The sequence below is a fragment of the Cervus elaphus genome, chromosome 16 (assembly GCF_910594005.1).
Source record: "Cervus elaphus chromosome 16, mCerEla1.1, whole genome shotgun sequence".
NCBI classification, from domain to species: domain Eukaryota; kingdom Metazoa; phylum Chordata; class Mammalia; order Artiodactyla; family Cervidae; genus Cervus; species Cervus elaphus.
This window is the reverse complement of record NC_057830.1, coordinates 35,644,619-35,664,962: the sequence shown is the minus strand read 5'-3', so window position 1 is coordinate 35,664,962 and position 20,344 is coordinate 35,644,619. Positions and strand designations below refer to the sequence as shown.

At 54.9% G+C, this 20,344-nt stretch overlaps 1 protein-coding gene across 3 annotated transcripts; it reads right to left on the bottom strand.

The window, feature by feature from the left end:
- Nucleotides 1-1,666: 1,666 nt before the first annotated feature.
- On the bottom strand, nt 1,667-20,061 carry AQP7 (aquaporin 7). 3 transcript variants are annotated; one of them, XM_043870480.1, is made up of 8 exons: nt 19,784-20,061; nt 18,552-18,600; nt 13,577-13,691; nt 5,438-5,561; nt 4,921-5,058; nt 4,586-4,704; nt 4,161-4,378; nt 1,667-3,794 (listed from the first exon to the last, which is right to left on the bottom strand). In XM_043870480.1, the coding sequence occupies exons 2-8, from the start codon at nt 18,575-18,577 to the stop codon at nt 3,545-3,547; spliced, it is 990 nt and encodes a 329-aa protein (XP_043726415.1). In that variant the 5' UTR covers nt 18,578-18,600; nt 19,784-20,061; the 3' UTR covers nt 1,667-3,544. The 3 variants fall into 3 exon arrangements, with proteins under 3 accessions (XP_043726415.1, XP_043726416.1, XP_043726417.1); XM_043870481.1 differs by having other exon boundaries at nt 19,768-20,019; XM_043870482.1 differs by lacking the exons at nt 13,577-13,691; nt 18,552-18,600; nt 19,784-20,061 and adding an exon at nt 12,892-12,913.
- Between the last annotated feature and the right edge of the window lie 283 nt (nt 20,062-20,344).

Here is a 20,344-nt window from a genome sequence, read left to right as displayed (position 1 = left end):
GAGAACGAAGGGATCTGTGCTGTGTGCCCAGAAGTGCTCTGAGACCAGGTCACCTGAGCCTGACACTGGGCTCAGCTTCAGCGGGAGGTTCCAGGCAGTGGGCCGACTATAGGTCTGAGGCATAGCTCCAGACAGCTGGAGGGGTTCTGGGTAGACGCCCTGGCTGGCCTGCCTCCAAAGCCACCTCCCGGGCACATGAGGATGCCAGAAGGCTGCAGTGGTCAGTGGGGCAGAGGAGGGCCTGTATATGCCCCTCTCATCTGTGACTGAGGCCTTAAGGTCACGCTGCTCTGGAAGGAGCACCAGGGAAGAAAGTGGCCACCCTCCTTGTGTTCACGGGGTCGCCGAGGCTGAGAGGGGAACAGACGGGTACAGGGTCACAGAGGGAGGAGCTGACTGGCACTTCCGGCTGTGGGCCCCTCCCTAGACGCTCCCAGGCCCAGTCCCTGGCTCGGTTCCCCCCACGTGGGATGTCAGACTCACTCACGTCTCTCCTCCACCCTGCGCCCCCAGCCCGCTAATCTCACTGAGCGCCATACCTGGCACTCTTCCCATCACCTGTTCTCATGCTATTCCCATTTCTTTTTCATCTTTTAAAATAAATGGTACTTTTGAATGAATATGTATCACAGTTGTATAAGCACAATCACATAATGAACCCCCAAATTTACCCTGACCCCAGAACTGGAAAATCACTACTAGCTTACCCTACTCCCATGCTCCTCCCCATCTTAGCACTGTCTCTGTCTCCATGAAGGAAGTATGCCTTTTTTTTTTAGTGAAAAGTTGGTCCCTTCTCTCATGGAGTTTACTATCTTTTTTTTAAATTTTTGGCTGTGCTGGGTCTTCGTGGCTGCATGAAGGTTTTCTATAGTTGCGGCGAGCAGGACTACTCTCTAGTTGCAGTGTTAGAGCTTCTCTTTGCGATGGCTTCTCTTGTTGCGGAGCTTGGGCCCTAGGACGCTCGGGCTTCAGTAGCTGCGCCTGCCTACGGGATTAGTTGCCCCGCAGCATCTGTCTGGAATCTTCTTGAACCGGGGACTGAACCGATGTTCTCTGCATTGGCAGGTGGATTCTCAACCGTTGGCCCACCAGGAAAGTCCCTTTCTTCTTTTTTCAAAAGTAGTTTCATCACACGCGTGCATGCTCACTCACTCAGTTGTGTCTGACTCTTTGAGACCCCGTGGACTGTAGCCCACCCGGGTTTTCTGTTCATGGGAATCTCCAGGCAAGAACACTGGAGTGGATTGCCATTCCCTTCTCTGGTGGATCTTCCCAACCCAGGGATCGAACCTGGGAGTTTTATCGCATATGTGCACCCGAAGAATATATCGCTGTTTGCTTGTTTATAATGGTATGATGTACGACATCACTGTTTATGCCTGCACACTTTCTCCATGTCATGACAGGTAGCTCTTGTACCTCACTTTTCACTGATATATTCTATTCTGCCCTATGTGACTGGACTGCAATGTAAGTATGTCCCCTGTTGATGGACATCTGGGGTGTTTCCAGTGTCCCCTGACCTTGTGCCCCTCGTCAGCCAAACCTCTTGAGAGGCCCATTCCGCCTCCCCAGGACCCTGCCTGCTGGCCCTTCCTTCCCCCTTCTTCTGCCCCAGCTCTGTCCACACAGCCCGTTTCCCCAGTCTCTACTTCAACTCTTCTGAGCTCTAGACCACACGAAATGCATAATCATTTATTGAGCACTGACTCTATGCCAGGCACCATCCTCAGCACTGTACATGTTTTGTTTCATCTATTATTCACATCAACACAAATGGTAGGTATTTTGATAGCATTAGACCAACTTTACAAATGAGAAAACCAAGGCCCAGCACGGCAGAATAACTTGCCCAGGACTACACACCTATTGCCCAAGTCCCATGGGCAACTCAAAGTCGATGTGTCTCCAGTACAAATTATCATCTTCCTCCTCAAACAAATGCCTTTCCCATTCTCCATGTTCAGTGGGGACACCTCCAACACCCCGGGCCCAAGCCAGAAACTAGAAGGCACAGCCCTGGCCCCTGGCCCGTCCTCACCCACTCCTCCCTCCAGTCTGAGTCTAGCCTGAGGCTTTTACCTCCTTGGTGACAGGAGAATCCTTTCTCTTCTCTCCACCCTCCAGTGCTGACCTGGGAGCTGCCCCGCCGCCCCTCCTGGAGCAGCCCCACACTTCCTTACAGGCCCCAGTCTCCCCCTTTTCCAGCATCCTGCAAACTGCAACTCAGGTGGGCTTTCTAAACCTCATCTCACCAAGTCCCCAGCTCCAGAAGGAAAACCAGCGTCCTCTACCCACCTCCCTCGCCCTCTCTCCTCAAACCCTGAAATTGGGCATCCAGCCCCAGAAAGGACCACCCCCCACCTTTGCTCTGTCTCGTCCTCTAGGAAGCCATCTGTGGCCTCAGCTCACGACTGAGCTGTGAGCCCCCTCTGAGCCCTGCACGCAGCCCCTTCTTCACCCCTCCGCTCTTTTCTTGTGATCACCTGTCCCTAGTAGGGGCTGTGCTCCTTGAAGACAGAGACCCAACCTCACCTGCAGAGCCTGTACCCAGGAGGTGCCCAGTGGCTGCTGAAAAGCTAAAAGCAGAAGCAGGGACAGAAGCCACGGGTGATGCTGCCTTCTGAGTCCCAGAAGCAGGATGATCCTCCTGGCCTGGGATCGGTGGACCTGTTCCCCGGAACCTCATGAGACCATTTCCTGTCCCCTGCCTTTTGACAGGATTTTCCTCTCTGCTTCTTCCTTTCCAGCTCTGGGATTCTCCACGGTGGGAGAGCTCTGCCCCCACGAAGAAGGCAGAGCCTGTCTCTTACCTCCTCTCTGTCTGCTTCAGGCATTTTCAAGGGTGGGGTGATTATGCTCCCATGGGTGAAAAAATTGGATCCTTGAAAGGGAGAGATTTTTAAAAACCTTACTTTTTTTGTATAAAGCAAAGATATATGTACAGTACACAAACAGATATACAGTATATCTGTGGTATTAAAATATCATGTGATTAAGGGGAAAAAAAATCCTAGAAGGCTCCTAAGGAGGGGAGAATAAGGGGAGAAAATGTTGAGAAACTCTGATCCACACACTGGGACTTTGGCCTGCCTGGTCCAAGGACTGGCCAGGACTGAAGGAGAGTCCAGAGTCTTCTCCCAGGGCAGCTCACGGTTCATCCAGGGCTGACCCCCACCTGCCAGGTGGAATCCCTCCCCCATGCCATCCCCTCCCTGCCCTGTGCCTGGCAGCCCACCCTTCTGTGTCCAGGGTCGTCTAATTTGGTCCTGTCTTTACTGAGGCCACTGATCGGCCCTTCCACTTGCTCCCCTGGGGGCCACTCAGCTCCCAGGGCCGGCAGGAGTCAGAGGCCACTCAGCTCTGTGCTCAGCCTTGGGCTACAGCATAATCCGGGAGCTCCTGGGAGAATCCAGGAGGTAAGCCCCACCACAGGAGGCCCCCAAGAAGCGGGGTTGCCACTGTGGGACAAGGCTTTCTTTATTGGGGTGGATGTAGGCTCACAAATAGTCTTAGAGGGGCTCTAGGCAGATGGAGTCACTTAAGGGTGGTGCAAGACTGAGGGTCTGTCTTCGGGGTACACAGAGACAGGCGTGAGGGAAGAGACTCCGTACTGGTGAGACACGGTCTTGGGCAACACAGATATTCTGCGGTCTTCAGACATCTTGGGATTCTCCAGGACCTGGGGCTCCTGTCGTTTGTTGAAACCGATGAAGATCGCGTACATCATGGCCGCGCAGTAGGCACCCAGGGGTGGTGCCACCACCGGCACCCACCACCAGTCCCTGGCGCTGCAGGCAGAAGGCAGAGGCCTGCTTAGGGGCCCAGCACCCAGCATGGCACCTGCGTCTACCTCAGGCCACGACGCGGGGATGGGTGGCGGGGGCTGGAGAGTAGAGGAGGAAGCCCCATCCTAGCCCGGGAGTCGGCCCTGAGCCTGGGGCACTGATCAGCTTCAGCCCCATTCAGGGACAGCAGCGGGTCTGGGGCAGGGCTGACGTCCAGGAGCAGGGTCTGAAGGAAGGTCAGGACCCATTCCTGCCTCCCCAGCCGCTGCCTGGAGGGGGCGGATCTGCAGGACGCTCCTGGGCTGTTCCACCCTCTGCATGCAGGGAACCCACAGGAAACTCCCAGGAGTGGGCTGGACCACGCAGTACCTGAAGACCTGTGAGCCCCAGCCAGCGAGGAAGGTGAAGAAGCGGGGAGGCAGGTCCCGGGATGGGTTGATGGCATATCCCGAGTTCATGCCCAGGGATACTCCGATGATGACAACGAGGATGCCGATCACAATGGCCTCCGTCCCCGCTAGCGTTGGGTTGTTCCCCTTCTCTGTGATGGCTAAGAGACACAGCTGAAGCATCCCAGTCACCACCACCTGGGGAGAGGCACCGTGGCAGCACCTGGGGCCCCCGGCCAAGCCCAAGGGCCTCAGCAGCGCCCCCAGCCCCCACCCCTGGCAGAGCGGTGACTCTGTATTGTCCCGTCCAGGGTTCTTGCCCGCTCCACCACAGGGGGCTGCCTGCTGGCCCCTTCTTGAGTGGAGGAGGGCCCGAGGAGGGCCACCCGCGCCTGAACCACTGACCTCATCCAGGAAGCCCCTCCACAATGTCATGTGGTCAGGAAGGTAGGTGGCAAAAATGTTAGCAGTGGCTGTGGGGCCAGTCACCGTCAGCTTTCCCCCCGAGAAGTCGATAATAGCGGCTGTGGGAATACAGACCGAGCGTGAACCTGCCACCCCCCGCCCCCGACCGAACCCCGCCGCGGTCCCAGAGAAGAGGTGGTAGCATGGAGTGCAGGGAGCGCCTCCGAGACTCTTCTATCCCAGCGTTTTCACAGGCGAGGACGCGCTCGGAGCTGCCCACATTTCAGGGGAGGAGGCCGAGGCCAGAGGTGGGCCGCCCGGGGCAAGACACTCACTGTAGAAGAGGCCGTAGATGGTGGCCGCCGCCATGAAGGAGCCGAGGAACTGACCCAGAACGTACACGGGAAACCTCCTCCAGGACATGCGGCCTAGCGCACAGCTGGTGAAGGTCAAGGCCGCGTTCATGTGGGCCCCTGCGGGGACGGCCCAGGGTGTCGGCAAAGAAACAAACAGCAATCAGTAACACCGAGAGCAACGGCAACAGCGATGAGAGTGGCGAGCGTCTGTGAAGGGGGCTCGCTCAGTCCTCACAGGGACCCTGCGAGGCAGAAACCACTGTCTCCATCTCCCCATGAAGCAAAGCAATGGGTGGAGAGTTCAGTCGCTTGCCTGAGAGAACCCAGCTTGTAAAAATGGTGGGTCAAGGGGGCTCGTGAAGCGTCTGGGCAGAGGAAGGTGGCCCGTGAGGGCAAGGCACCAGCTGACTTGGAGAAGGGGCTGGCTGGAAGGGGGCCGGAGGAGCCCACGGGGGACACCTGGCCGGGCTTGTCGGTTGGGGCCCGGTCTACTCACCAGAGATGTTCCCCGCCATGTACACTCCCATGGTGACTCCGAAGCCAAAGCCCAAATTGACACCGAGGTAGCTCCCCATTTTACCTCCTAGCACCATGTGGGCCACGGAGCCGAGGCCAAACACCTGTGGGAGAGGGCCTCTGAGGGTCTGCCCACCCAGGCAGCCCAGCCTCAGCTGGGGCTCCACACCTCCACGCGCTAGGTCTCCCTGGCATTGCCCTTGGGTACCCCCTTCTGCTGTGCCCTCCTCCTCCAGAGACATGCCTCCTCGTGACCTCGTCCCGTTGCCCCCGCCAAGGCCTGTCACAACTGACCAGTGGGAGCTGGACGCGTGCTAGAGAAGGAGTCGGGTGAGGAGGGAGAGTCAGGCTCCCACGGACCTTGCCCGGTGCCTAGACTCCAAGTCCACCTGAAGGGCTTCCAGGAGGACAGGGCTGGTGTGGACTGGACCCCTCAGAGCTTCTCGCTCATCAGCGTAGTCCAAAGGAAATTTCTTCAGGGACTCCGCAGACTTCCTTCTGGGCTCTGTCGGGACCCACCGCCAACCCTCACCACCTCCACACACATCAGCCCTGGAAGCCCACCCTTAGGCGTCACCTCTGAACTTCTCACCCATCCCCAACCACCAGATCTCATCAGATGAGTCTCCCCACTGAGCCCCTTCTCAGGGAGGTTAGAGACCTAAAAGAAGGCCCTTACTCAACCTCCCCCTAGCCACTAACACCTCCTCCCACTGCGTCTGTACTGCCTTCCCCTCCAGCTCTGGCTCCTGTGCCCTCCTCTGTCTTCTTCTGCAGAAGCCTTCCTCCCTCTTGCCTGTATCTTCTACCCTCCCCTTGACTGGCTCCCACAGACTTGGGTCTCCTCCTTCCTTAAAGTAGAGCTTCCAGCTCATCCCGGCCTCCCTGTCCAGCTGTGGACTCCTGGATGCCTCCTCCCATGTCAGTCAGGCTCCAGGAAGGACCCGCTCAGCTTCAGTCTAGTTGCTAAGTCGTGTCCAACTCTTTGCAACCCTTTCGACTGCAGCCACCAGGCCTCCCTGGCCTTCACCATCTCCCGGAGTTGACTCATACTCACGTCCATTGAGTCGGTGATGCCATCCAACCATCTCAGGTGCTTTGCCCCTTCCCCTGTCCCCCTCCCAGTCTGGCTTCTGCATCCCGCGTCACAGACACCAGTTCCCTTGTCCGAGGGCTCCAGCCTCTGGATTTCCCGGTGGTCCCTTCAGGCATCGTCTCACTTGACTGTGCTGACTTTCACTCTCCTCACAGCTCTGCTTCCAGAAGGACCTCCTCGTTGGCTTCCCCGACATGTCTCTCTCCTGGTTTCCCTCTTTTCTCTGTAGCCTTTCCCTCTCCACAGTTCCTTCCCACATTCTTCTTCTTTCACCTGCCTCATAAATACAGATGATCCCTGTGTTCTATCCCTGGCCTTTTTCATAACTCACCTCAGTCACTCCTGGGTTTTCTTACCAGCTTCAGATACGCCTGATGGACTAATTCCCAAAATCTGCACTTGGGAGCCAGATCTCTTTTTCCAAATACCTCCGAGAAGTCTCCAGGGTGTTCCACAGGCACCTCCAGCTCTAAAGCTCACCATCTCTCAGAAAATGTGATCTTCATTCCATGTTCCCCCATCCCAGTTGGCCAAGCCAGAAACTTGTATGTTCTCCATCGCACACGGTCAACTCTGGTTATATTCTCCCCAGATCTTACCCAGTCTCCTTGCAGCCAGAGTGACCTAACACAAAAATCTGACCATGTCTGTCTACCTTTGGTCCAAACATTCCTGGCTCCCTTCCATTTCTAGGATAAAGTCCAAACTCAGTAAGTCACCATCTAAGATCCTTGATTTTCATGCCTTCTGCCTCTCAGTTTCATATCGGGTCTAGTATTCTCTATGTTGAACACTAGTGTTACCAATAATAGCATTATATGTGTGCTCAGTCACTCAGTGATGTCCGATTCTTTGCGACCCCATGGACCATAGCCTGCCAGGCTCCTCTGTCCATGGAATTTTTCAGGCAAAAATACTGGAGCAAGTTGCCATTTCCTCCTCCAGGGGATCTTCCCTATCCAGGGATTGAATATGCATCTCTTGTGCCTCTTGCATTGGCAGGCAGATTCTTTACCACTGTGCCAGCTGGGAAGTCAAATAACATTACTACTATTAAAAATAATAAGCATTTGGGCTTTCTTGGCTGTCCAGTGGTTAAGACTCCACACTTCCATTGCAGTGGGTGTGGGTTCCATCCTTGGTCAGAGAACTAAGGTCCCACATGTCACATGGTGGGCCAAAAATAAAGAAAAAAAGAATAATAACTATTTATTGAGCACTCACTATGTGCCAGGCACTGGTAAGCAAGTTCTACCTCTCACCTCCTTTAACCCTTAAACCTGTTTACTCATTAGGCGTTATTATTCTCCCCATTTGACTGATGGGAAACCAGAGGTTTACAGAAGTTGAGTGGCTTGTCTCAAATATACATCTTGGGGCCTCCCTGGTGGTCTAGTGGTTAGGAATCCACCTGCCAATGCAGGGGACAGGGGTTCGGTCCCTGGGTTGGGAATATCCCACGTGCTGCAGAGCAACTAAGCCCATGTGTGACAGCTACCGAGCCCACACACAGCAACTACCAAAGCCCATGTGCCCTAGAGTCTGCTCCACAACAAGAACACATTGCTTGCCTCAACAAGACAAAGCAGTGAGGATTCAGCGCGCCAAAAATAATAAATAAATAAATAAATCTCTTAGAAACAAAATAAAACCAAAAAAAGACAAAGTGCACATCTCGCACACGGTAAGCCAGTTTCGAATCTAGGCAGTTGCCTGTGCCAGTCTCGGAGGAAGCAACTGGACTGCTCCCTTCATGCCTGCTTTCCCATGCCTCGGTGTTTTGCATAGGTCACACCCTCCCTCTGGAATACCTGATCCTAGATCAAGAAAAACTGATACTCTTCTTTAAGGCCACATTCAGATGGCATCTCCTCTGAATACTCCATGTTTTGGATGTATTGTCTTTGAGAGACCTCTAGATGTCCAGACCGCTGGAAATCAGAGTCTAGATCTATCATCCAATATGATGGCTATGAGCCACACTTGGCTATTATGTACTTGAACTGAGATCTATAAGTGTAAGGTACACAGCAGATTTCAAAGGCTTAGGAGGAAAAAGAAAATGTAAATCTTAAATAACTGTATATTGATTACATGTTGAATTGGTACCATTATGAACATTTGGGTTAAATACAGTAACTATTAAAACTAATTTCACCTGTCACTTTTTACCTTTTTAATGTGGCTACTAGAAAAATTTTACATTACATATGTGGCTCATATTATATTTCCCTTGAAGAGTTCTGGAGTTTGTGAAAAAAGAACTACCTGAAGTATTGTGGACATGAGTTGAAGCCATGAGGGAGGGTATGAAGACCCCTGGGAGAGGGTGAACCAAGGGAGTTGAAACCATGAGGGAGGGTATGAAGACCCCTGGGAGAGGGTGAACCAAGGGCTGAACGTCAGTCCTCGGGTTGGGCATTAGAAACCCCAGCCAGAGCTGCCGTTGAAATGGAAGAACAAGACTTCCCTGGTGGCACAGTGGATAGGAATCCACCTGCCAATGCAGGGGACAGGGGCTTGATCCCTGGTCCAGGAAGATTCCACATGCCTTGGGGCAACTAAGCCCGTGCCCCATAGCTACTGAGCCCATTTGCTGCAGTTACTGAAGTCCAAGCGCCTAGAGCCCAGAATGTGCAACAAGAGAAGTCTCCTCAATGAGAAGCCTGTTCACAGCTAGAGAAAGCCCACACACAGCAACAAAGACCCAGCAAAACAAAAATTAATAAATTTAAAAAAAAAATAAAGAAATGGAAGAACAAAGAGAGAATGTGCCCTGTACCCCAGAGAGAAGCAGAATTTCCCAAGGAGGGTATGGCCCACATGATCACGTGCTGTCTCTGGGTCAAGCGTGAGAAGGCCTGGAAAGCATCCCATTGGATGTGACAACCCTGGGTTCTTGAGTAGGTGGGGAACACTGTCTCATCAGGGCATGGGGTCAGAAGTCAGGTCCAGAGAGCAGGAGGGGAGGAGGTGGTGAGGAAGAGTTGAAAGGACCAGTGGAGACATCTCGTTGAGAACTTGCCTGAGAAGGGAGGGGGACCAAGTGTGATAAATGAAGGGCCTCGCAGAGAGAAGGGAGGAGTGTCCTCTGTTCTGCTGTTTTAGGGAGGGAGTCTTGAGTGTGCTAAGGTCGAGAGAGGGAGGGGCTGGAGATACAGAAGAGAGAAAAGAAGAAGCCAAGTGCCTGAGGAGCCTGGGGTGGGGGGATGAATAGGAGTGGAGGCTCCTGCCTGGGGGAGGGGAGGTCTGATGGGTGAGGAGCCAGACACACCTGGGACGGAGGTGGCACACCTGGCCGTTTCTGTCAGCCTGGAGACCAAGCCATTTGCTGATGTAAAGTGGCCGGTGAGCACATTAGATTCGGGACAGTCTGAGAACCAGTGCACTAGCCTGGATAGGGGAGGGGAGAGGCCGCTGAGCAGGGCCTGCTGGGTCCCGCAGGGGCCCCAGGACAGGTGCAGGGGAGCCCAGACACAGGCCGGCTTAGGGCCAAGGGTGGGGTGAGGAGGATAGGACAGGGGCAGAGGGGGCATGGCGGTGGGGAGCGAGGCCAGGCCAGGCTGACAGATTCGGGGTAGAGATGCCGGGACTGGAGCAGGCATGGAGGGTTTGAAGAGCAAGGTCCCCATTTCCAAGTAGGAGCTCAAAACCGTTTACTAAAAACAATGAATGAGTGAATAAACCCCATGTGTGTCAAGGTTGCCCGACCGGCAGTCCCTGGACCTCGTCTGTTCAGCACACGTTTTGTTTGATTAACTTGGTTTTGATGCAGAGAAGGTTCAGCTTCTCCTGCAAAATCAGAATCTCTGTCAAAGCAGCCTGTATTCCAGGTGATGTGGCGACAGCCAGCCAGAGTGGCGGCAGCCACGTCCTCACGCGGGTCAGCACTCCGCCGTTAGCCAGTCCCCACCCGCCTCGGTGACTCTCTCAGGCCCCGACAACGTGAGTTTTGCAGGCCCTGCCCTATCTCTCACAACCCCAGCTGGGTTTCCAGAGCACTGATGACCCAGCCCCTCCCCTCCCTGGCCAGTGAATGTGGCCCAGCCTGTCCAGGTGCCTCCAATAGCCACAGGCCCAGCCTGGAGGACAACACCCCCGGAGGCTAAAGAGTGGAACGGAGTGGAACAGTCTGCTTCCTTCGTGTTGCTGCAATAAATGGGGCCCAAGGTCACTCCGAGCTTTTCTGGCGAAACCTTCATGCTGATGACTCATTGAGCTTCCTATCACCTGAGAAAGCCCCCACTTCTTGGCACAGGCCTGACACCTAAAAATAACAACAACACAATGTCCCCTGTGAGCTTAAATCTCACAAAGTTCTGTTACACTTTACTTCCCTTCAGTCCTCATGGCAACTGAGTAGCAAATGTTTCTGCTCCCAGGGAAAACCAAGACCTGGAGAGGGGTCTTAAACTTTCCAAAGCCTGGACCTGAGGGCCTTCCCTCGGCTGGGAGAGAGTTAGAAATCCAGCTAAGGTAAGGAACAGAGTGTGGAGATCAAGGGTCAAGGCCAGGATATTAGGCTAGACTGGATTTAATCTTAACTTAAAATGTGACCTTGGACAAGTGACTTTGTCTCACAAAGCCTCGGTTTCTCCATCTGTGAAATGGGGATAATAATAGCCTCGCCCTTATAGGGCTGTTATGAGGATTTGGGAAGAAGCTGCACAGGAGGGCCTAGCATTATAATGCCTGATATGCAGTAGGTGCTCAATAACAACCTCAATAAAGGGAGGAGAACCGCCAACATGGGCAGTGGGCAGGCAGGAATGCATGTGGGTGGGGCCTGCTGTCCCTAGGAGCTCTCCCAGGAGGCACCCTCCCACCTCCACAGTGCCAAGGTCTAACAACCCTCATGGGGCTGGAATGTCTTGTCAGCAATTAATTACTTTGCCCTGGATTAAGGAAGAGGGGGTCCAGATGCTGTCTTCACGGCTCAGGAGGGCAGGTAATGGAGGAGAGGGAGACGGCGAGAGGCAGGGAGGGGAGGGCAGCTGAGAGAGTTTGTCAGCTTGAGAATCAGCCAACGCATGTGAGCCACATGCGTGCTGAGTGTCCGGCTCCAAACCTTCTTCACACAAGTCAGCCAGCTCAATGTTAGCGTCGCACTCACCAGTGAGAAAGCTCAAGTTCTGAACAGTTAAGATATTTATGTAAGATCATACAGCTAGAAGACAGCAGAGCCAGCATTCAGACCCAGCTCCAAAGCCCATGGAGGCCCAGTTTCACACTGTTAATAATGTCTGGGGCCAGATCGGACATCAATTCTAAAGGAAATCCACCCTGAATATTCATGGGAAGAACTGATGCTGAAGCTGAAGCTCCAGTATTTTGGCCCCCTGATGAGAAGAGCTGACTCACTGGAAGCGACCCTAATGCTGGGAATGAGCGTGTGGAAGGAGGAGAAAGGGGCGACAGAGGATGAGATGGTTGGATGGCATCACTGATGCAATGGACATGGGTTTGAGCAAACTCTGGGAGATGGTGAAGGCCAGGGAAACCTGGTGTGCTGCAGTCCATGGGTCTGACCAAACAACAACAATAATGTCTAAGAAGACAAGCTCTGAACACAGAGAGACCTGCCCAAGGCCAGCTGATGACTCAGTGGCAGAATGATCAGGATAAGAACCCAGGTGTCCAGAGTCCCCTGGGCAACGTGGGTCCCCCGTCTCTCCGACACTGTGACTCAGTGCACAGACACTCACATTTACACACACACTCATCCTCTCACCTCCCCCCACCGCCACCTCTGTTGTGCTCCCGAAGCCATTGTTCCCCTCCCCAGAGGCTAACCCTCCTTGTCACAGACCTGGGTCTTCATAAGGTACAAACAAGAGTGGCCACTGCTTCAGGCAGAGGCTGGATGGGTGAGTGGCTGGGCTGAGACAGGACAGGGGGTGCCCAAGAAACCCCACATCCCACTTGCATCTGGATTCTCCCCTGTGGTCCCCTTAGAGAGCCCTCCCCAGGTCCCCCAGGACCTCCCAGGTTGCCATACCCTACAGGAAGCTGTCGGCTCTCACTACTCCGGGCTGTCCACAGCCCCCCTCACTGCTGACTGCTCCCCCTTCTTCTGTGACCTGGCCTCCCCCCACCTTCTCCTCCCACCCCGCTGGGCACCCATTCCCTTCTGTGTGCGCCTCTTCATTCTTCAGGTTCTGTCCTCAACTCAGTTCCTTTTTCTTTCCATACGTTCTCATCGTACACATTTTATAACCACTATTCATGTTCTGATGAAGTCTAACTGTTTACGTCAGCCCAGACCACATTGCAGAGTTCCAGGCCTCTATACCCAGCCACCCCCACCCCTGAGATTCCCCTCACCCTCAGCAGCTCACCTGATCTCAGGAAAGCCGGCCTCAGGCTGAAATGGCCCCCTCAGCATTTACCCCACACCTGTTGCTCGCCGTCTCCTTTGTCCGTCTGTCCGTCTTCTCTAACTCCCCCGGATGTGTGCTTTCTTCTCCACCCCTGGACCAGGCTGACCCTGGACTGATCCCTGGACCTCTCTCTCTGTCCTAGGCCATCCCAACAGCTTCTTCTTGGGCTCCCCTCTCGCCAGCATTGCCCACTCTGCTTAGGCTCCACACGGAGCCCAGAATTTCTTCCTAAAACCCACATCTGGCCATATCACTCCCCTCCTGGAAAGCCTTCAGTGTCTCCCCATCACCCTCAGGATTAATTCTCAGAGCCTCCACATCCTCTCCAATCTCTTTACTATTTCCCTTCTCCTCACTCCCAGTCATGCCCACAATGCGCGCCCCCGCCACCTGTGACTCAAGATTTCATTTCGCCCCACATATTGGGAGCCCCTTCTCTCCCAAAAAGACTTGGTGAGAAAGACAAGCCCTTGTTTTCCTATACTTCTCCCTCAGAGGCTGGGGAAGGGACAGTGTGACCCAGGGCCCAGACGTGGGGAGCGGGCCATGGGTTGCCCTTACAGAGCCCCACCTTTCTGAGGCCCCACTTCCCTGAGATCCCTTCCTCAGAGTCTGCTCACCCTGCACCCCCCCGCCCACTCACCATCATGACAAACGTGCTGATGAACTCCGCCAGGAACTCTCGAACTAACTTGCTCTGCCATATGACTTGCACCTTTGCTGTAGGTTTCGAGAACATCTTGGACACGCGGGTGGACCTGGAGCAGCAGCCGGAGGAGCCCATGGGCAGAAATGAGATCAGGTGCACTTATTGTCATGGCTGAGTTAATGGGTAACTCAGTGGCCTCTCCACACACGCCTGCTCTTGCCCAGGGCAGCTGGTACCTCGGGGGTCAGAGGCACATGAGAGCCCAGGGACGTGAGGAGGGACTGGGGTTGGACAGCCAGGTCATGCCCCTCTTCCTCCTGCCAGAGACTGGACCATTGGACCATTGGGAAGGTGCACCCATGAGGTGAGGGTGCAGAGGGGGCAGATGGGGGGCCTGTAAGTGCTGTCTGTGGCGCCAAAGAGCCTTGGGGGAGAAGCAGGTGGGAGAGAGCCGGCGGGAGAGTAGAGCTCAGCTGTCTGTCTACCTGCCTGCCTGTCTGCCTGTCTGTCTGCCTGTTTGCTGGGGCCAGAGCTCTGGGGACACAGGTAAGGCATCAAGCAAGATCTGGCAACTGCGAGGCTCTGCAAACGGCACGGGGTGTGGCAGAGTTGGATCCCAGGCTCTGTCAACAGCACCGAGGCCCGAAGTACACAGCAGGTTCCGTCAGAGACAGGGACGGCTAAGTACACCAGGCTCTGCGGCAAGGTCGGCATGAACAGACGCTTGTGAGTGGATGAGTGAGTGAATGAATGAACCAATGAAAGGGAAGGAGGGAGGAAAAGATGGGCTGTGTCTTACTCCCAAGTGTATTCTCCGTGTCCAGCAGAGTGCCGGGCACGTAGTAGATGTGCAGAGTACACGCCAATGAATGAAAACTGAGACTTCGCCTGCTCAGTTCAGTTCAGTTCAGTTGCTCAGTCACGTCCGACACTTTGCGACCCCATGAGCCGCAGCAGGCCTGTTGCTCTCCCCTGGATACCCAGCACTCCCCACAGTGCCTGACACATGGTAGAACGTTAATAAACATTTGTTCGGTAAATGGATGATTGGATGGACAAATGAAAGAATGAGTTAGGGGCTCTATCTTCTGTTGGGGCTGAGGGGATAAGACTTGAGTCTGGGGAAGGAGACAGCCTGGAGGCTCTGGAGGAGGAGGAAGAGATACCTGCTTGCAGCCTTAGTGCTTGTTCAGACCGGTGACCCTCTCCTCTCCCATGCTACCTGTCCCTTGACTTCCTCACCCTGCTGGGGACCGCCACAGCACCCCCACCCCAGCCCCAGCTTCCTGACTTTCCCCAGCCTCACAGCAGCCAAGAGTGAGCCCTGAGAGTGAGAAATGTAAGCCAGGCGTGGATAAAGCACAATCTACGTTTCTGGCTGAGAACCCAAGTTCATTTCTCACCCACCCTAGTCCCTGTTCTGTCCTTACTTCAGGGGAACAAACCCAGGACTGAGCATACGGAGGGGGATGTAGCGTTGCCTGAATAGTCAGTCCACGCGCGCCCACCCAGCTGCCGCTGCCATGCAGCATCCCATAGGTGTCCCCGTGCCCCTGTGACTGGCCTCCTTGGCGCTGAGGAAGAGCCTGAGGCCGCAGGAATTCAAGAACAGTCCTGGGGGCTTCCCTGGTGGCTCAGTGGTAAAGAATCCACCTGCCAATGCAGGAGACACGGGTTCGATCCCTGGTCCGGGAAGATCCCACATGCCGCTGAGCAACTAAGCCCATGTGTCACAGCTCTAGAGCCTGGGAGCAGCAACTACTGAAGGCTTCGTATCATAGAGCCCGTGCTTTGCAGCAAGAGAAGCCAGCACCAGGAGAAGCCCACAGACCTCAACTAGAGAGGAGCCCCCCGCTTGCTGCAACTAGAGAAGAGCCTGTGCAGCCACGAAGACCCAGCACAACCAAAAGTGAAAAAGTAAACAAATGTTATTTAAAAAAAAAATAGAAGAACAGTCCCAGAAGGTAACACAGAGGCAGAGGAGAGGCAAACAAAGTAGGAAGTCAATGATACTAAGGGAGCCCTGGGACCCTGGCCTCTTCCTTCTCACCACACAGCAAGCAGGACTCAGTAAGGGACAACCACCAACAAACCAATGAACCAAGATGCACTGGCTGCCTAGAGTGTGTTCAGCGCATGCACGCTCAGTCTCTCACTCTTGTCCAACCATCCAGCCCCACAGACTCTTCTATCCATGGGATTTTCCAGGCAGGAACATGGGACTGCGCTGCCATTTCCTTCTCCAATGTGTTTGGGGACTGTAGTAAAGAACATTGGCATGATACCTGCTCTTAGAAAGATGAACAATTTACTAAGCAATTACTTACAGTGTAAGGAGTGTTGCAACACAAGGAGGACAGAGGAGCCTGGTGGGCTACAGTCCATGCGGTCACAAAGAGCTGGACACGACTTAGCAGCTGAACAACAAGGAGTGTTGCCACAAGTGAACGCTGGACGCTATGGGGTGGCAGGGAGGAAGCAAATGACCCAGCAGCGGGAGTAGGAGGCTCTCCCAGAGGAAGGGAGATTTAGGTCGAGAATAGAAGGCTGGTCAGATGAAGGAGCATCAGGGAGGTGGGGGAAGGTACTGGGCTCTGGCATGGTCTGGACAAAGGCTTGCAGCGATGACAATGTGTGAAGTGTAGAGGAATTCTGCAAAGACGGGCTGCAGAGAGAGGAGGCGAAGCGGCATGAGAGGGGCAGAGAGGGCAGATGGCCGCATGGCCCACGCCAGGGAGTCTGACCCCAGAGGGTCTTGGGGTGGAGGAGTTAGGCAGGAGCACTGCCTCCTGCTTGGAGGCAGGAATGAGGGAGCAGGAATGGAGGACGTGTGAGCTATCAGACAGGCTGAATGATAATGGCAGCCAGAGCCAAGAAGGTGCACGGAGGTGGCCAGAGGAAGGCAGTCCTACGAACAGATTTGTGTCTCATTAGAGAGGAGGATGGAGAGGGGAGAGTCCGGGATGCCCCGGCTCTGGCTGGAGCAGCACAATGGTGTGTGAGGCGCATGAGAGAAGCGGCAGGTCTAGGCAGAGGATGAGGAGTCACCTCTGGGCGTGCTGAAGCAATGTGAGGAGCCCACTAGACAGCTAAGTGGAGGTGACCAGGAAGGAGCCTGCTGGTAACGTGGTCTGGTTTAGAGATACCCATTTGGAGGTCACCCAATCAGAGATGGTCATTTCATCCAGGGGCAAAAATGAGAGAGCTCACAGTAGGGGAGTTGAAGAAAACTTAGCCTACAAACCAAGAAACCAACCATCAACCAGGTAACTACCTAAATGCATGCACGCTCGGTTGCTTCAGTTGTGTCCAACTCTTGGGATCCTATGGACTGTAGACCACCAGACTCCTCTGTCCATGGGGATTCTCCAAGCAAGAATACTTGGAGTGGGTTGCCATGCCCTCCTCCAGAGGATCTTCCTGACCCAGGGATTGAACCTGCATCTCTTATGTCTCCTGCACTGGCAGGCGGGTTCTTGATCACTCTGGGCAGCCCCAATTACCTAGTTCCTTGCTAATTAAGGAACTAAATATCTGACCACCTAGCAACCAACCCTTCGACTAATCAACCTAGCAACTTAACCAACTAACTGGCTCTCATATTAGCCAACTCATTTAATTATCTAAGCAACCAACCAGCTGCAAACTGCTCAGCTAACCGCAAGCCAACCATTCAAGCTGCTAACCCGTATCCATCCATTTAACAAACGTTTGTTGAGCATCTACTTAGGAGTTAGGCATGAGGGGTACAAGTAAACCCTGCCCTTGGATGGGTTCTTCCATAAGGAGATGGGTAACTCCCTCAGAGCAAGCAGCCCCCGGGGATGGGAGGAGGGCAGGTCAGCAGAGACTTTGGGAGAATGGGCAGGTGGTGGCTGTGAGAGTTTAGGGAGGTGGAAGTGAGCACCTCTTATACCTTTTAGGAGACTGGTGGTTAGATGTGAGGCATGGGGGACAGACGTGTAAGGACAAGGCCGTGACTTCTGGCTGGAGCGCTGGGGGAGACGGGGATCCTTGACTGAGCTGAGACCACAGGAGGCAGCGGGGTGGTGGGAAGAAGTCTGTCCTCAACTGGGGCTAAGCTGTCTGGGCCTACAGAGGGTCTTTGCAAACAGGGTCCAAAGCCCTGAGAGAGTCTTGAGTGGGCACAGTGACATCATCAGCACAGAGGCGACCCATGCGTTCTGTCTATCCTAGAGCACACAAGAAGACCAACACCCATGCTCGTGTGGAGCTGGCCGGCAGCAAGGAAAGGAAGCAAGTAGTACGTATATTTGCGTGGTATTGATATGTCCTACCTACTGTCCTACCTACCTACCGGGAGCTACAGCAGGAAAAAGGGAGAGGGAAGGAATTGGAACAGGGCATTCAGGTCCCCTCATTGAGAAAGAGGCATTTGAGCAAAGACAGGAAGGAGGTGAGGGAGCAAGCCACGTGGGAAACTGTGGGTAGAATGTTTCAGGCAGAGCGGATGGTCACTGAAGGACTCTGAGCACATTTGGAAGGAAGAAAAGGAGGGGAGAGTGGGTGGGTAGGATGGGGGAAGGTCAGAGAGTAACAAGCACTGAATAGGCAGGGCCTTAGCCATTCCAAGGACTTTGGGTTTCATTTCGCCTCAAAGAGACCTGAGCCTGAGCAGGTGAGAAGTTAGTGAGTTCAGTTCAGTTGAGCAGAACCTGCGTAGGGGCAGCTGGAACCCCCTGCCCAACCCCTTGACCCTCATTTGGGTCTTTCAGAGCCTCCCCTCACCCCAGGGCCCAGCCCATGCTTGGCTCCACAGAGGCCAAGGAGGGAGGTGCAGATGGGAGAGGCTCTTCTCCCAGGCCCCGTGGCTGGAGCGGGGTGGGAAGGGGGGAGTCTTGGTGCATCAAATGCCGTGAGAGAGGAGCTAGGATGGGTCAGGAGGGCCCTGGGGGTGCGTTGGGTGCCGGATAGGAGGGCTGAGGTAGGGGAACATGGGGGTGCTTACCGCCTCTTCCTGTCTGACTGAGTCATATTGTCTTTGAGATTTTCAGATGCTGTGAAGCCAAAGAGAGGTCACTGGGGCTGGGGGCCACAGAACTTGGCCCCTCATTCCCATCAGACCTCAGTCTCCCCAGGGGAAAAGCCACAGGGACAGCTCCTGCCAGTGCCAACACCTCAACCCAGCCAAGCTGGCAGGGAGGGAAGAGGGGTGTGTGTGCTTCCGCCAATAGGGAGAGGCCCTGGAGCCCCACCCCAACCCCTGCTGGCCTCAGGACCCATGGCACCCCAGGCCAGGGCCCTGCCGAGATCCTCCTGACCTTCCTTCCCAAGCCTGCAGCCTAGCTCTGGACAATGGAGATGCCCACAGGCTCCCTGAAGCATTTCCACCCTCACACAGGCGGGTATTACTGCCTTCAGTCTAACCTCAAGCCCTCCTGTTGCTGACTTAAACTCTGACTTTCCAGGGCCTCATCTGCCTCCTTCTTGCACACACACACATGGGCCCACACACACACACACACACACACACACACACACACACACACATAGGCACACACACACACGTGCATGCACACACATACACCCCACATAGGATGAGGCCCTGAAGATTCACTTAGTCCATATCCCCACCTCAGAACAAAGTTTACCCTCTCACGTTTCCTGAAGACCCCCACCCCTTTTATTCCCATTTTCCTTGAAAATTACAGCACGAAGGTGAACCTGGACCTCCCCATCTTGCATGCTCCCTATTCTGCCCCCCTTCTTCTAACTGCCGTGTAAGCTCTCCGCACCTCGCCCTGACTGCAGACACCCTCAGCCCTGGCCCAGGAGGGGCTCCAGAGGGAGAAACTACCCCAGCAAAGCCAGGAATCCACCCCCTACTCTGATCCACATTCCTCCTGCTCTGGTCCCTGTCGCCAGTCTCTATTCGTTTCCCATCCCAGGCCCTCCTGGCAGCCTAGCCCCATGCATCTTCCCAATCTCTGCTCCGCCACTGGTCCTGCCAACAGTCAATTTACAGGTAAGGAAGCCAAGAAAGAAAGTGTGACGTGCCTGTATGAGGCAGCAACTCAGGACTAAACCAGAAGATATCCAGGCCTTCAACTCCCAGCTGGGTCCCTTCCCCAGCCACTCCCAGGGCCACCCCATGCCCATGTGGTCCCCAGGAATGGCATCCCCGAAGCCTGAGTCTGAGGGGAGGCCCCCTGTCCTGGCCCTACCTGGGACCCAACTCACTCTGCTGAAGGGCCTTATGCTCCCAGTTGCCTGCCTTGAGGCCGCTCAGTCACAGCAGCCCCTCGACAGCTTCCTCCATGACCGTCTCGGGCTCTGGCTGCAGCCCCTGGTAGGGCTCTGCGGTCCCTGTGTCCCCGGCCAGAGCCCGCCTCTCAGCCCTCCTCAGGGTGACCTGAGTGCTGCTCTGCTCTGCTCCTCCAGGGAAGAGGTCAGTGGAGCAGGGCTCTGGCCCTTGTCACTCGAGCCAAGTGCAGACACACTGCCCAAAATAGCACCCCTTCTCCTGCCAACAGTGCCGTGGAGACGGGGTTCTGAGACAGCCCTTGTGAGGTCAGAGGCGGAGCTCCCGGTGGGCGCTCTGGGCCTCTTGGTCTCAGAGGAAGGGCCTGTGCACCAAGCCAAGTGTCCAGCACAGAGCCAGAGGAAGTCCCCCCCACCCCCGGGTCCCAGAGATGGGGGAGACTCCGGAGACCCCTGAATCCCCCTCTGTGGGGAGAACTGCACAGAATGGGGATTCGAGGTGGAAGATTCTGAAGATCAACAGCCAGGTGGAAGGGCTGG

What these genes read in the sequence shown, in the direction of transcription:
- AQP7 (XM_043870480.1), bottom strand. Translation starts at nt 18,577, where the DNA reads ATGACTCAGTCAGACAGGAAGAGGCG. An exon ending in TCAGCACGTTTGTCATGATG is followed by an intron (nt 5,562 to 13,576) that starts GTGAGTGGGCGG and finishes CCTCTCCCACAG; the next exon opens with GTGTTTGGCCTCGGCTCCGT. An exon ending in CATCTACGGCCTCTTCTACA is followed by an intron (nt 4,705 to 4,920) that starts GTGAGTGTCTTG and finishes GTATTCCCACAG; the next exon opens with CCGCTATTATCGACTTCTCG.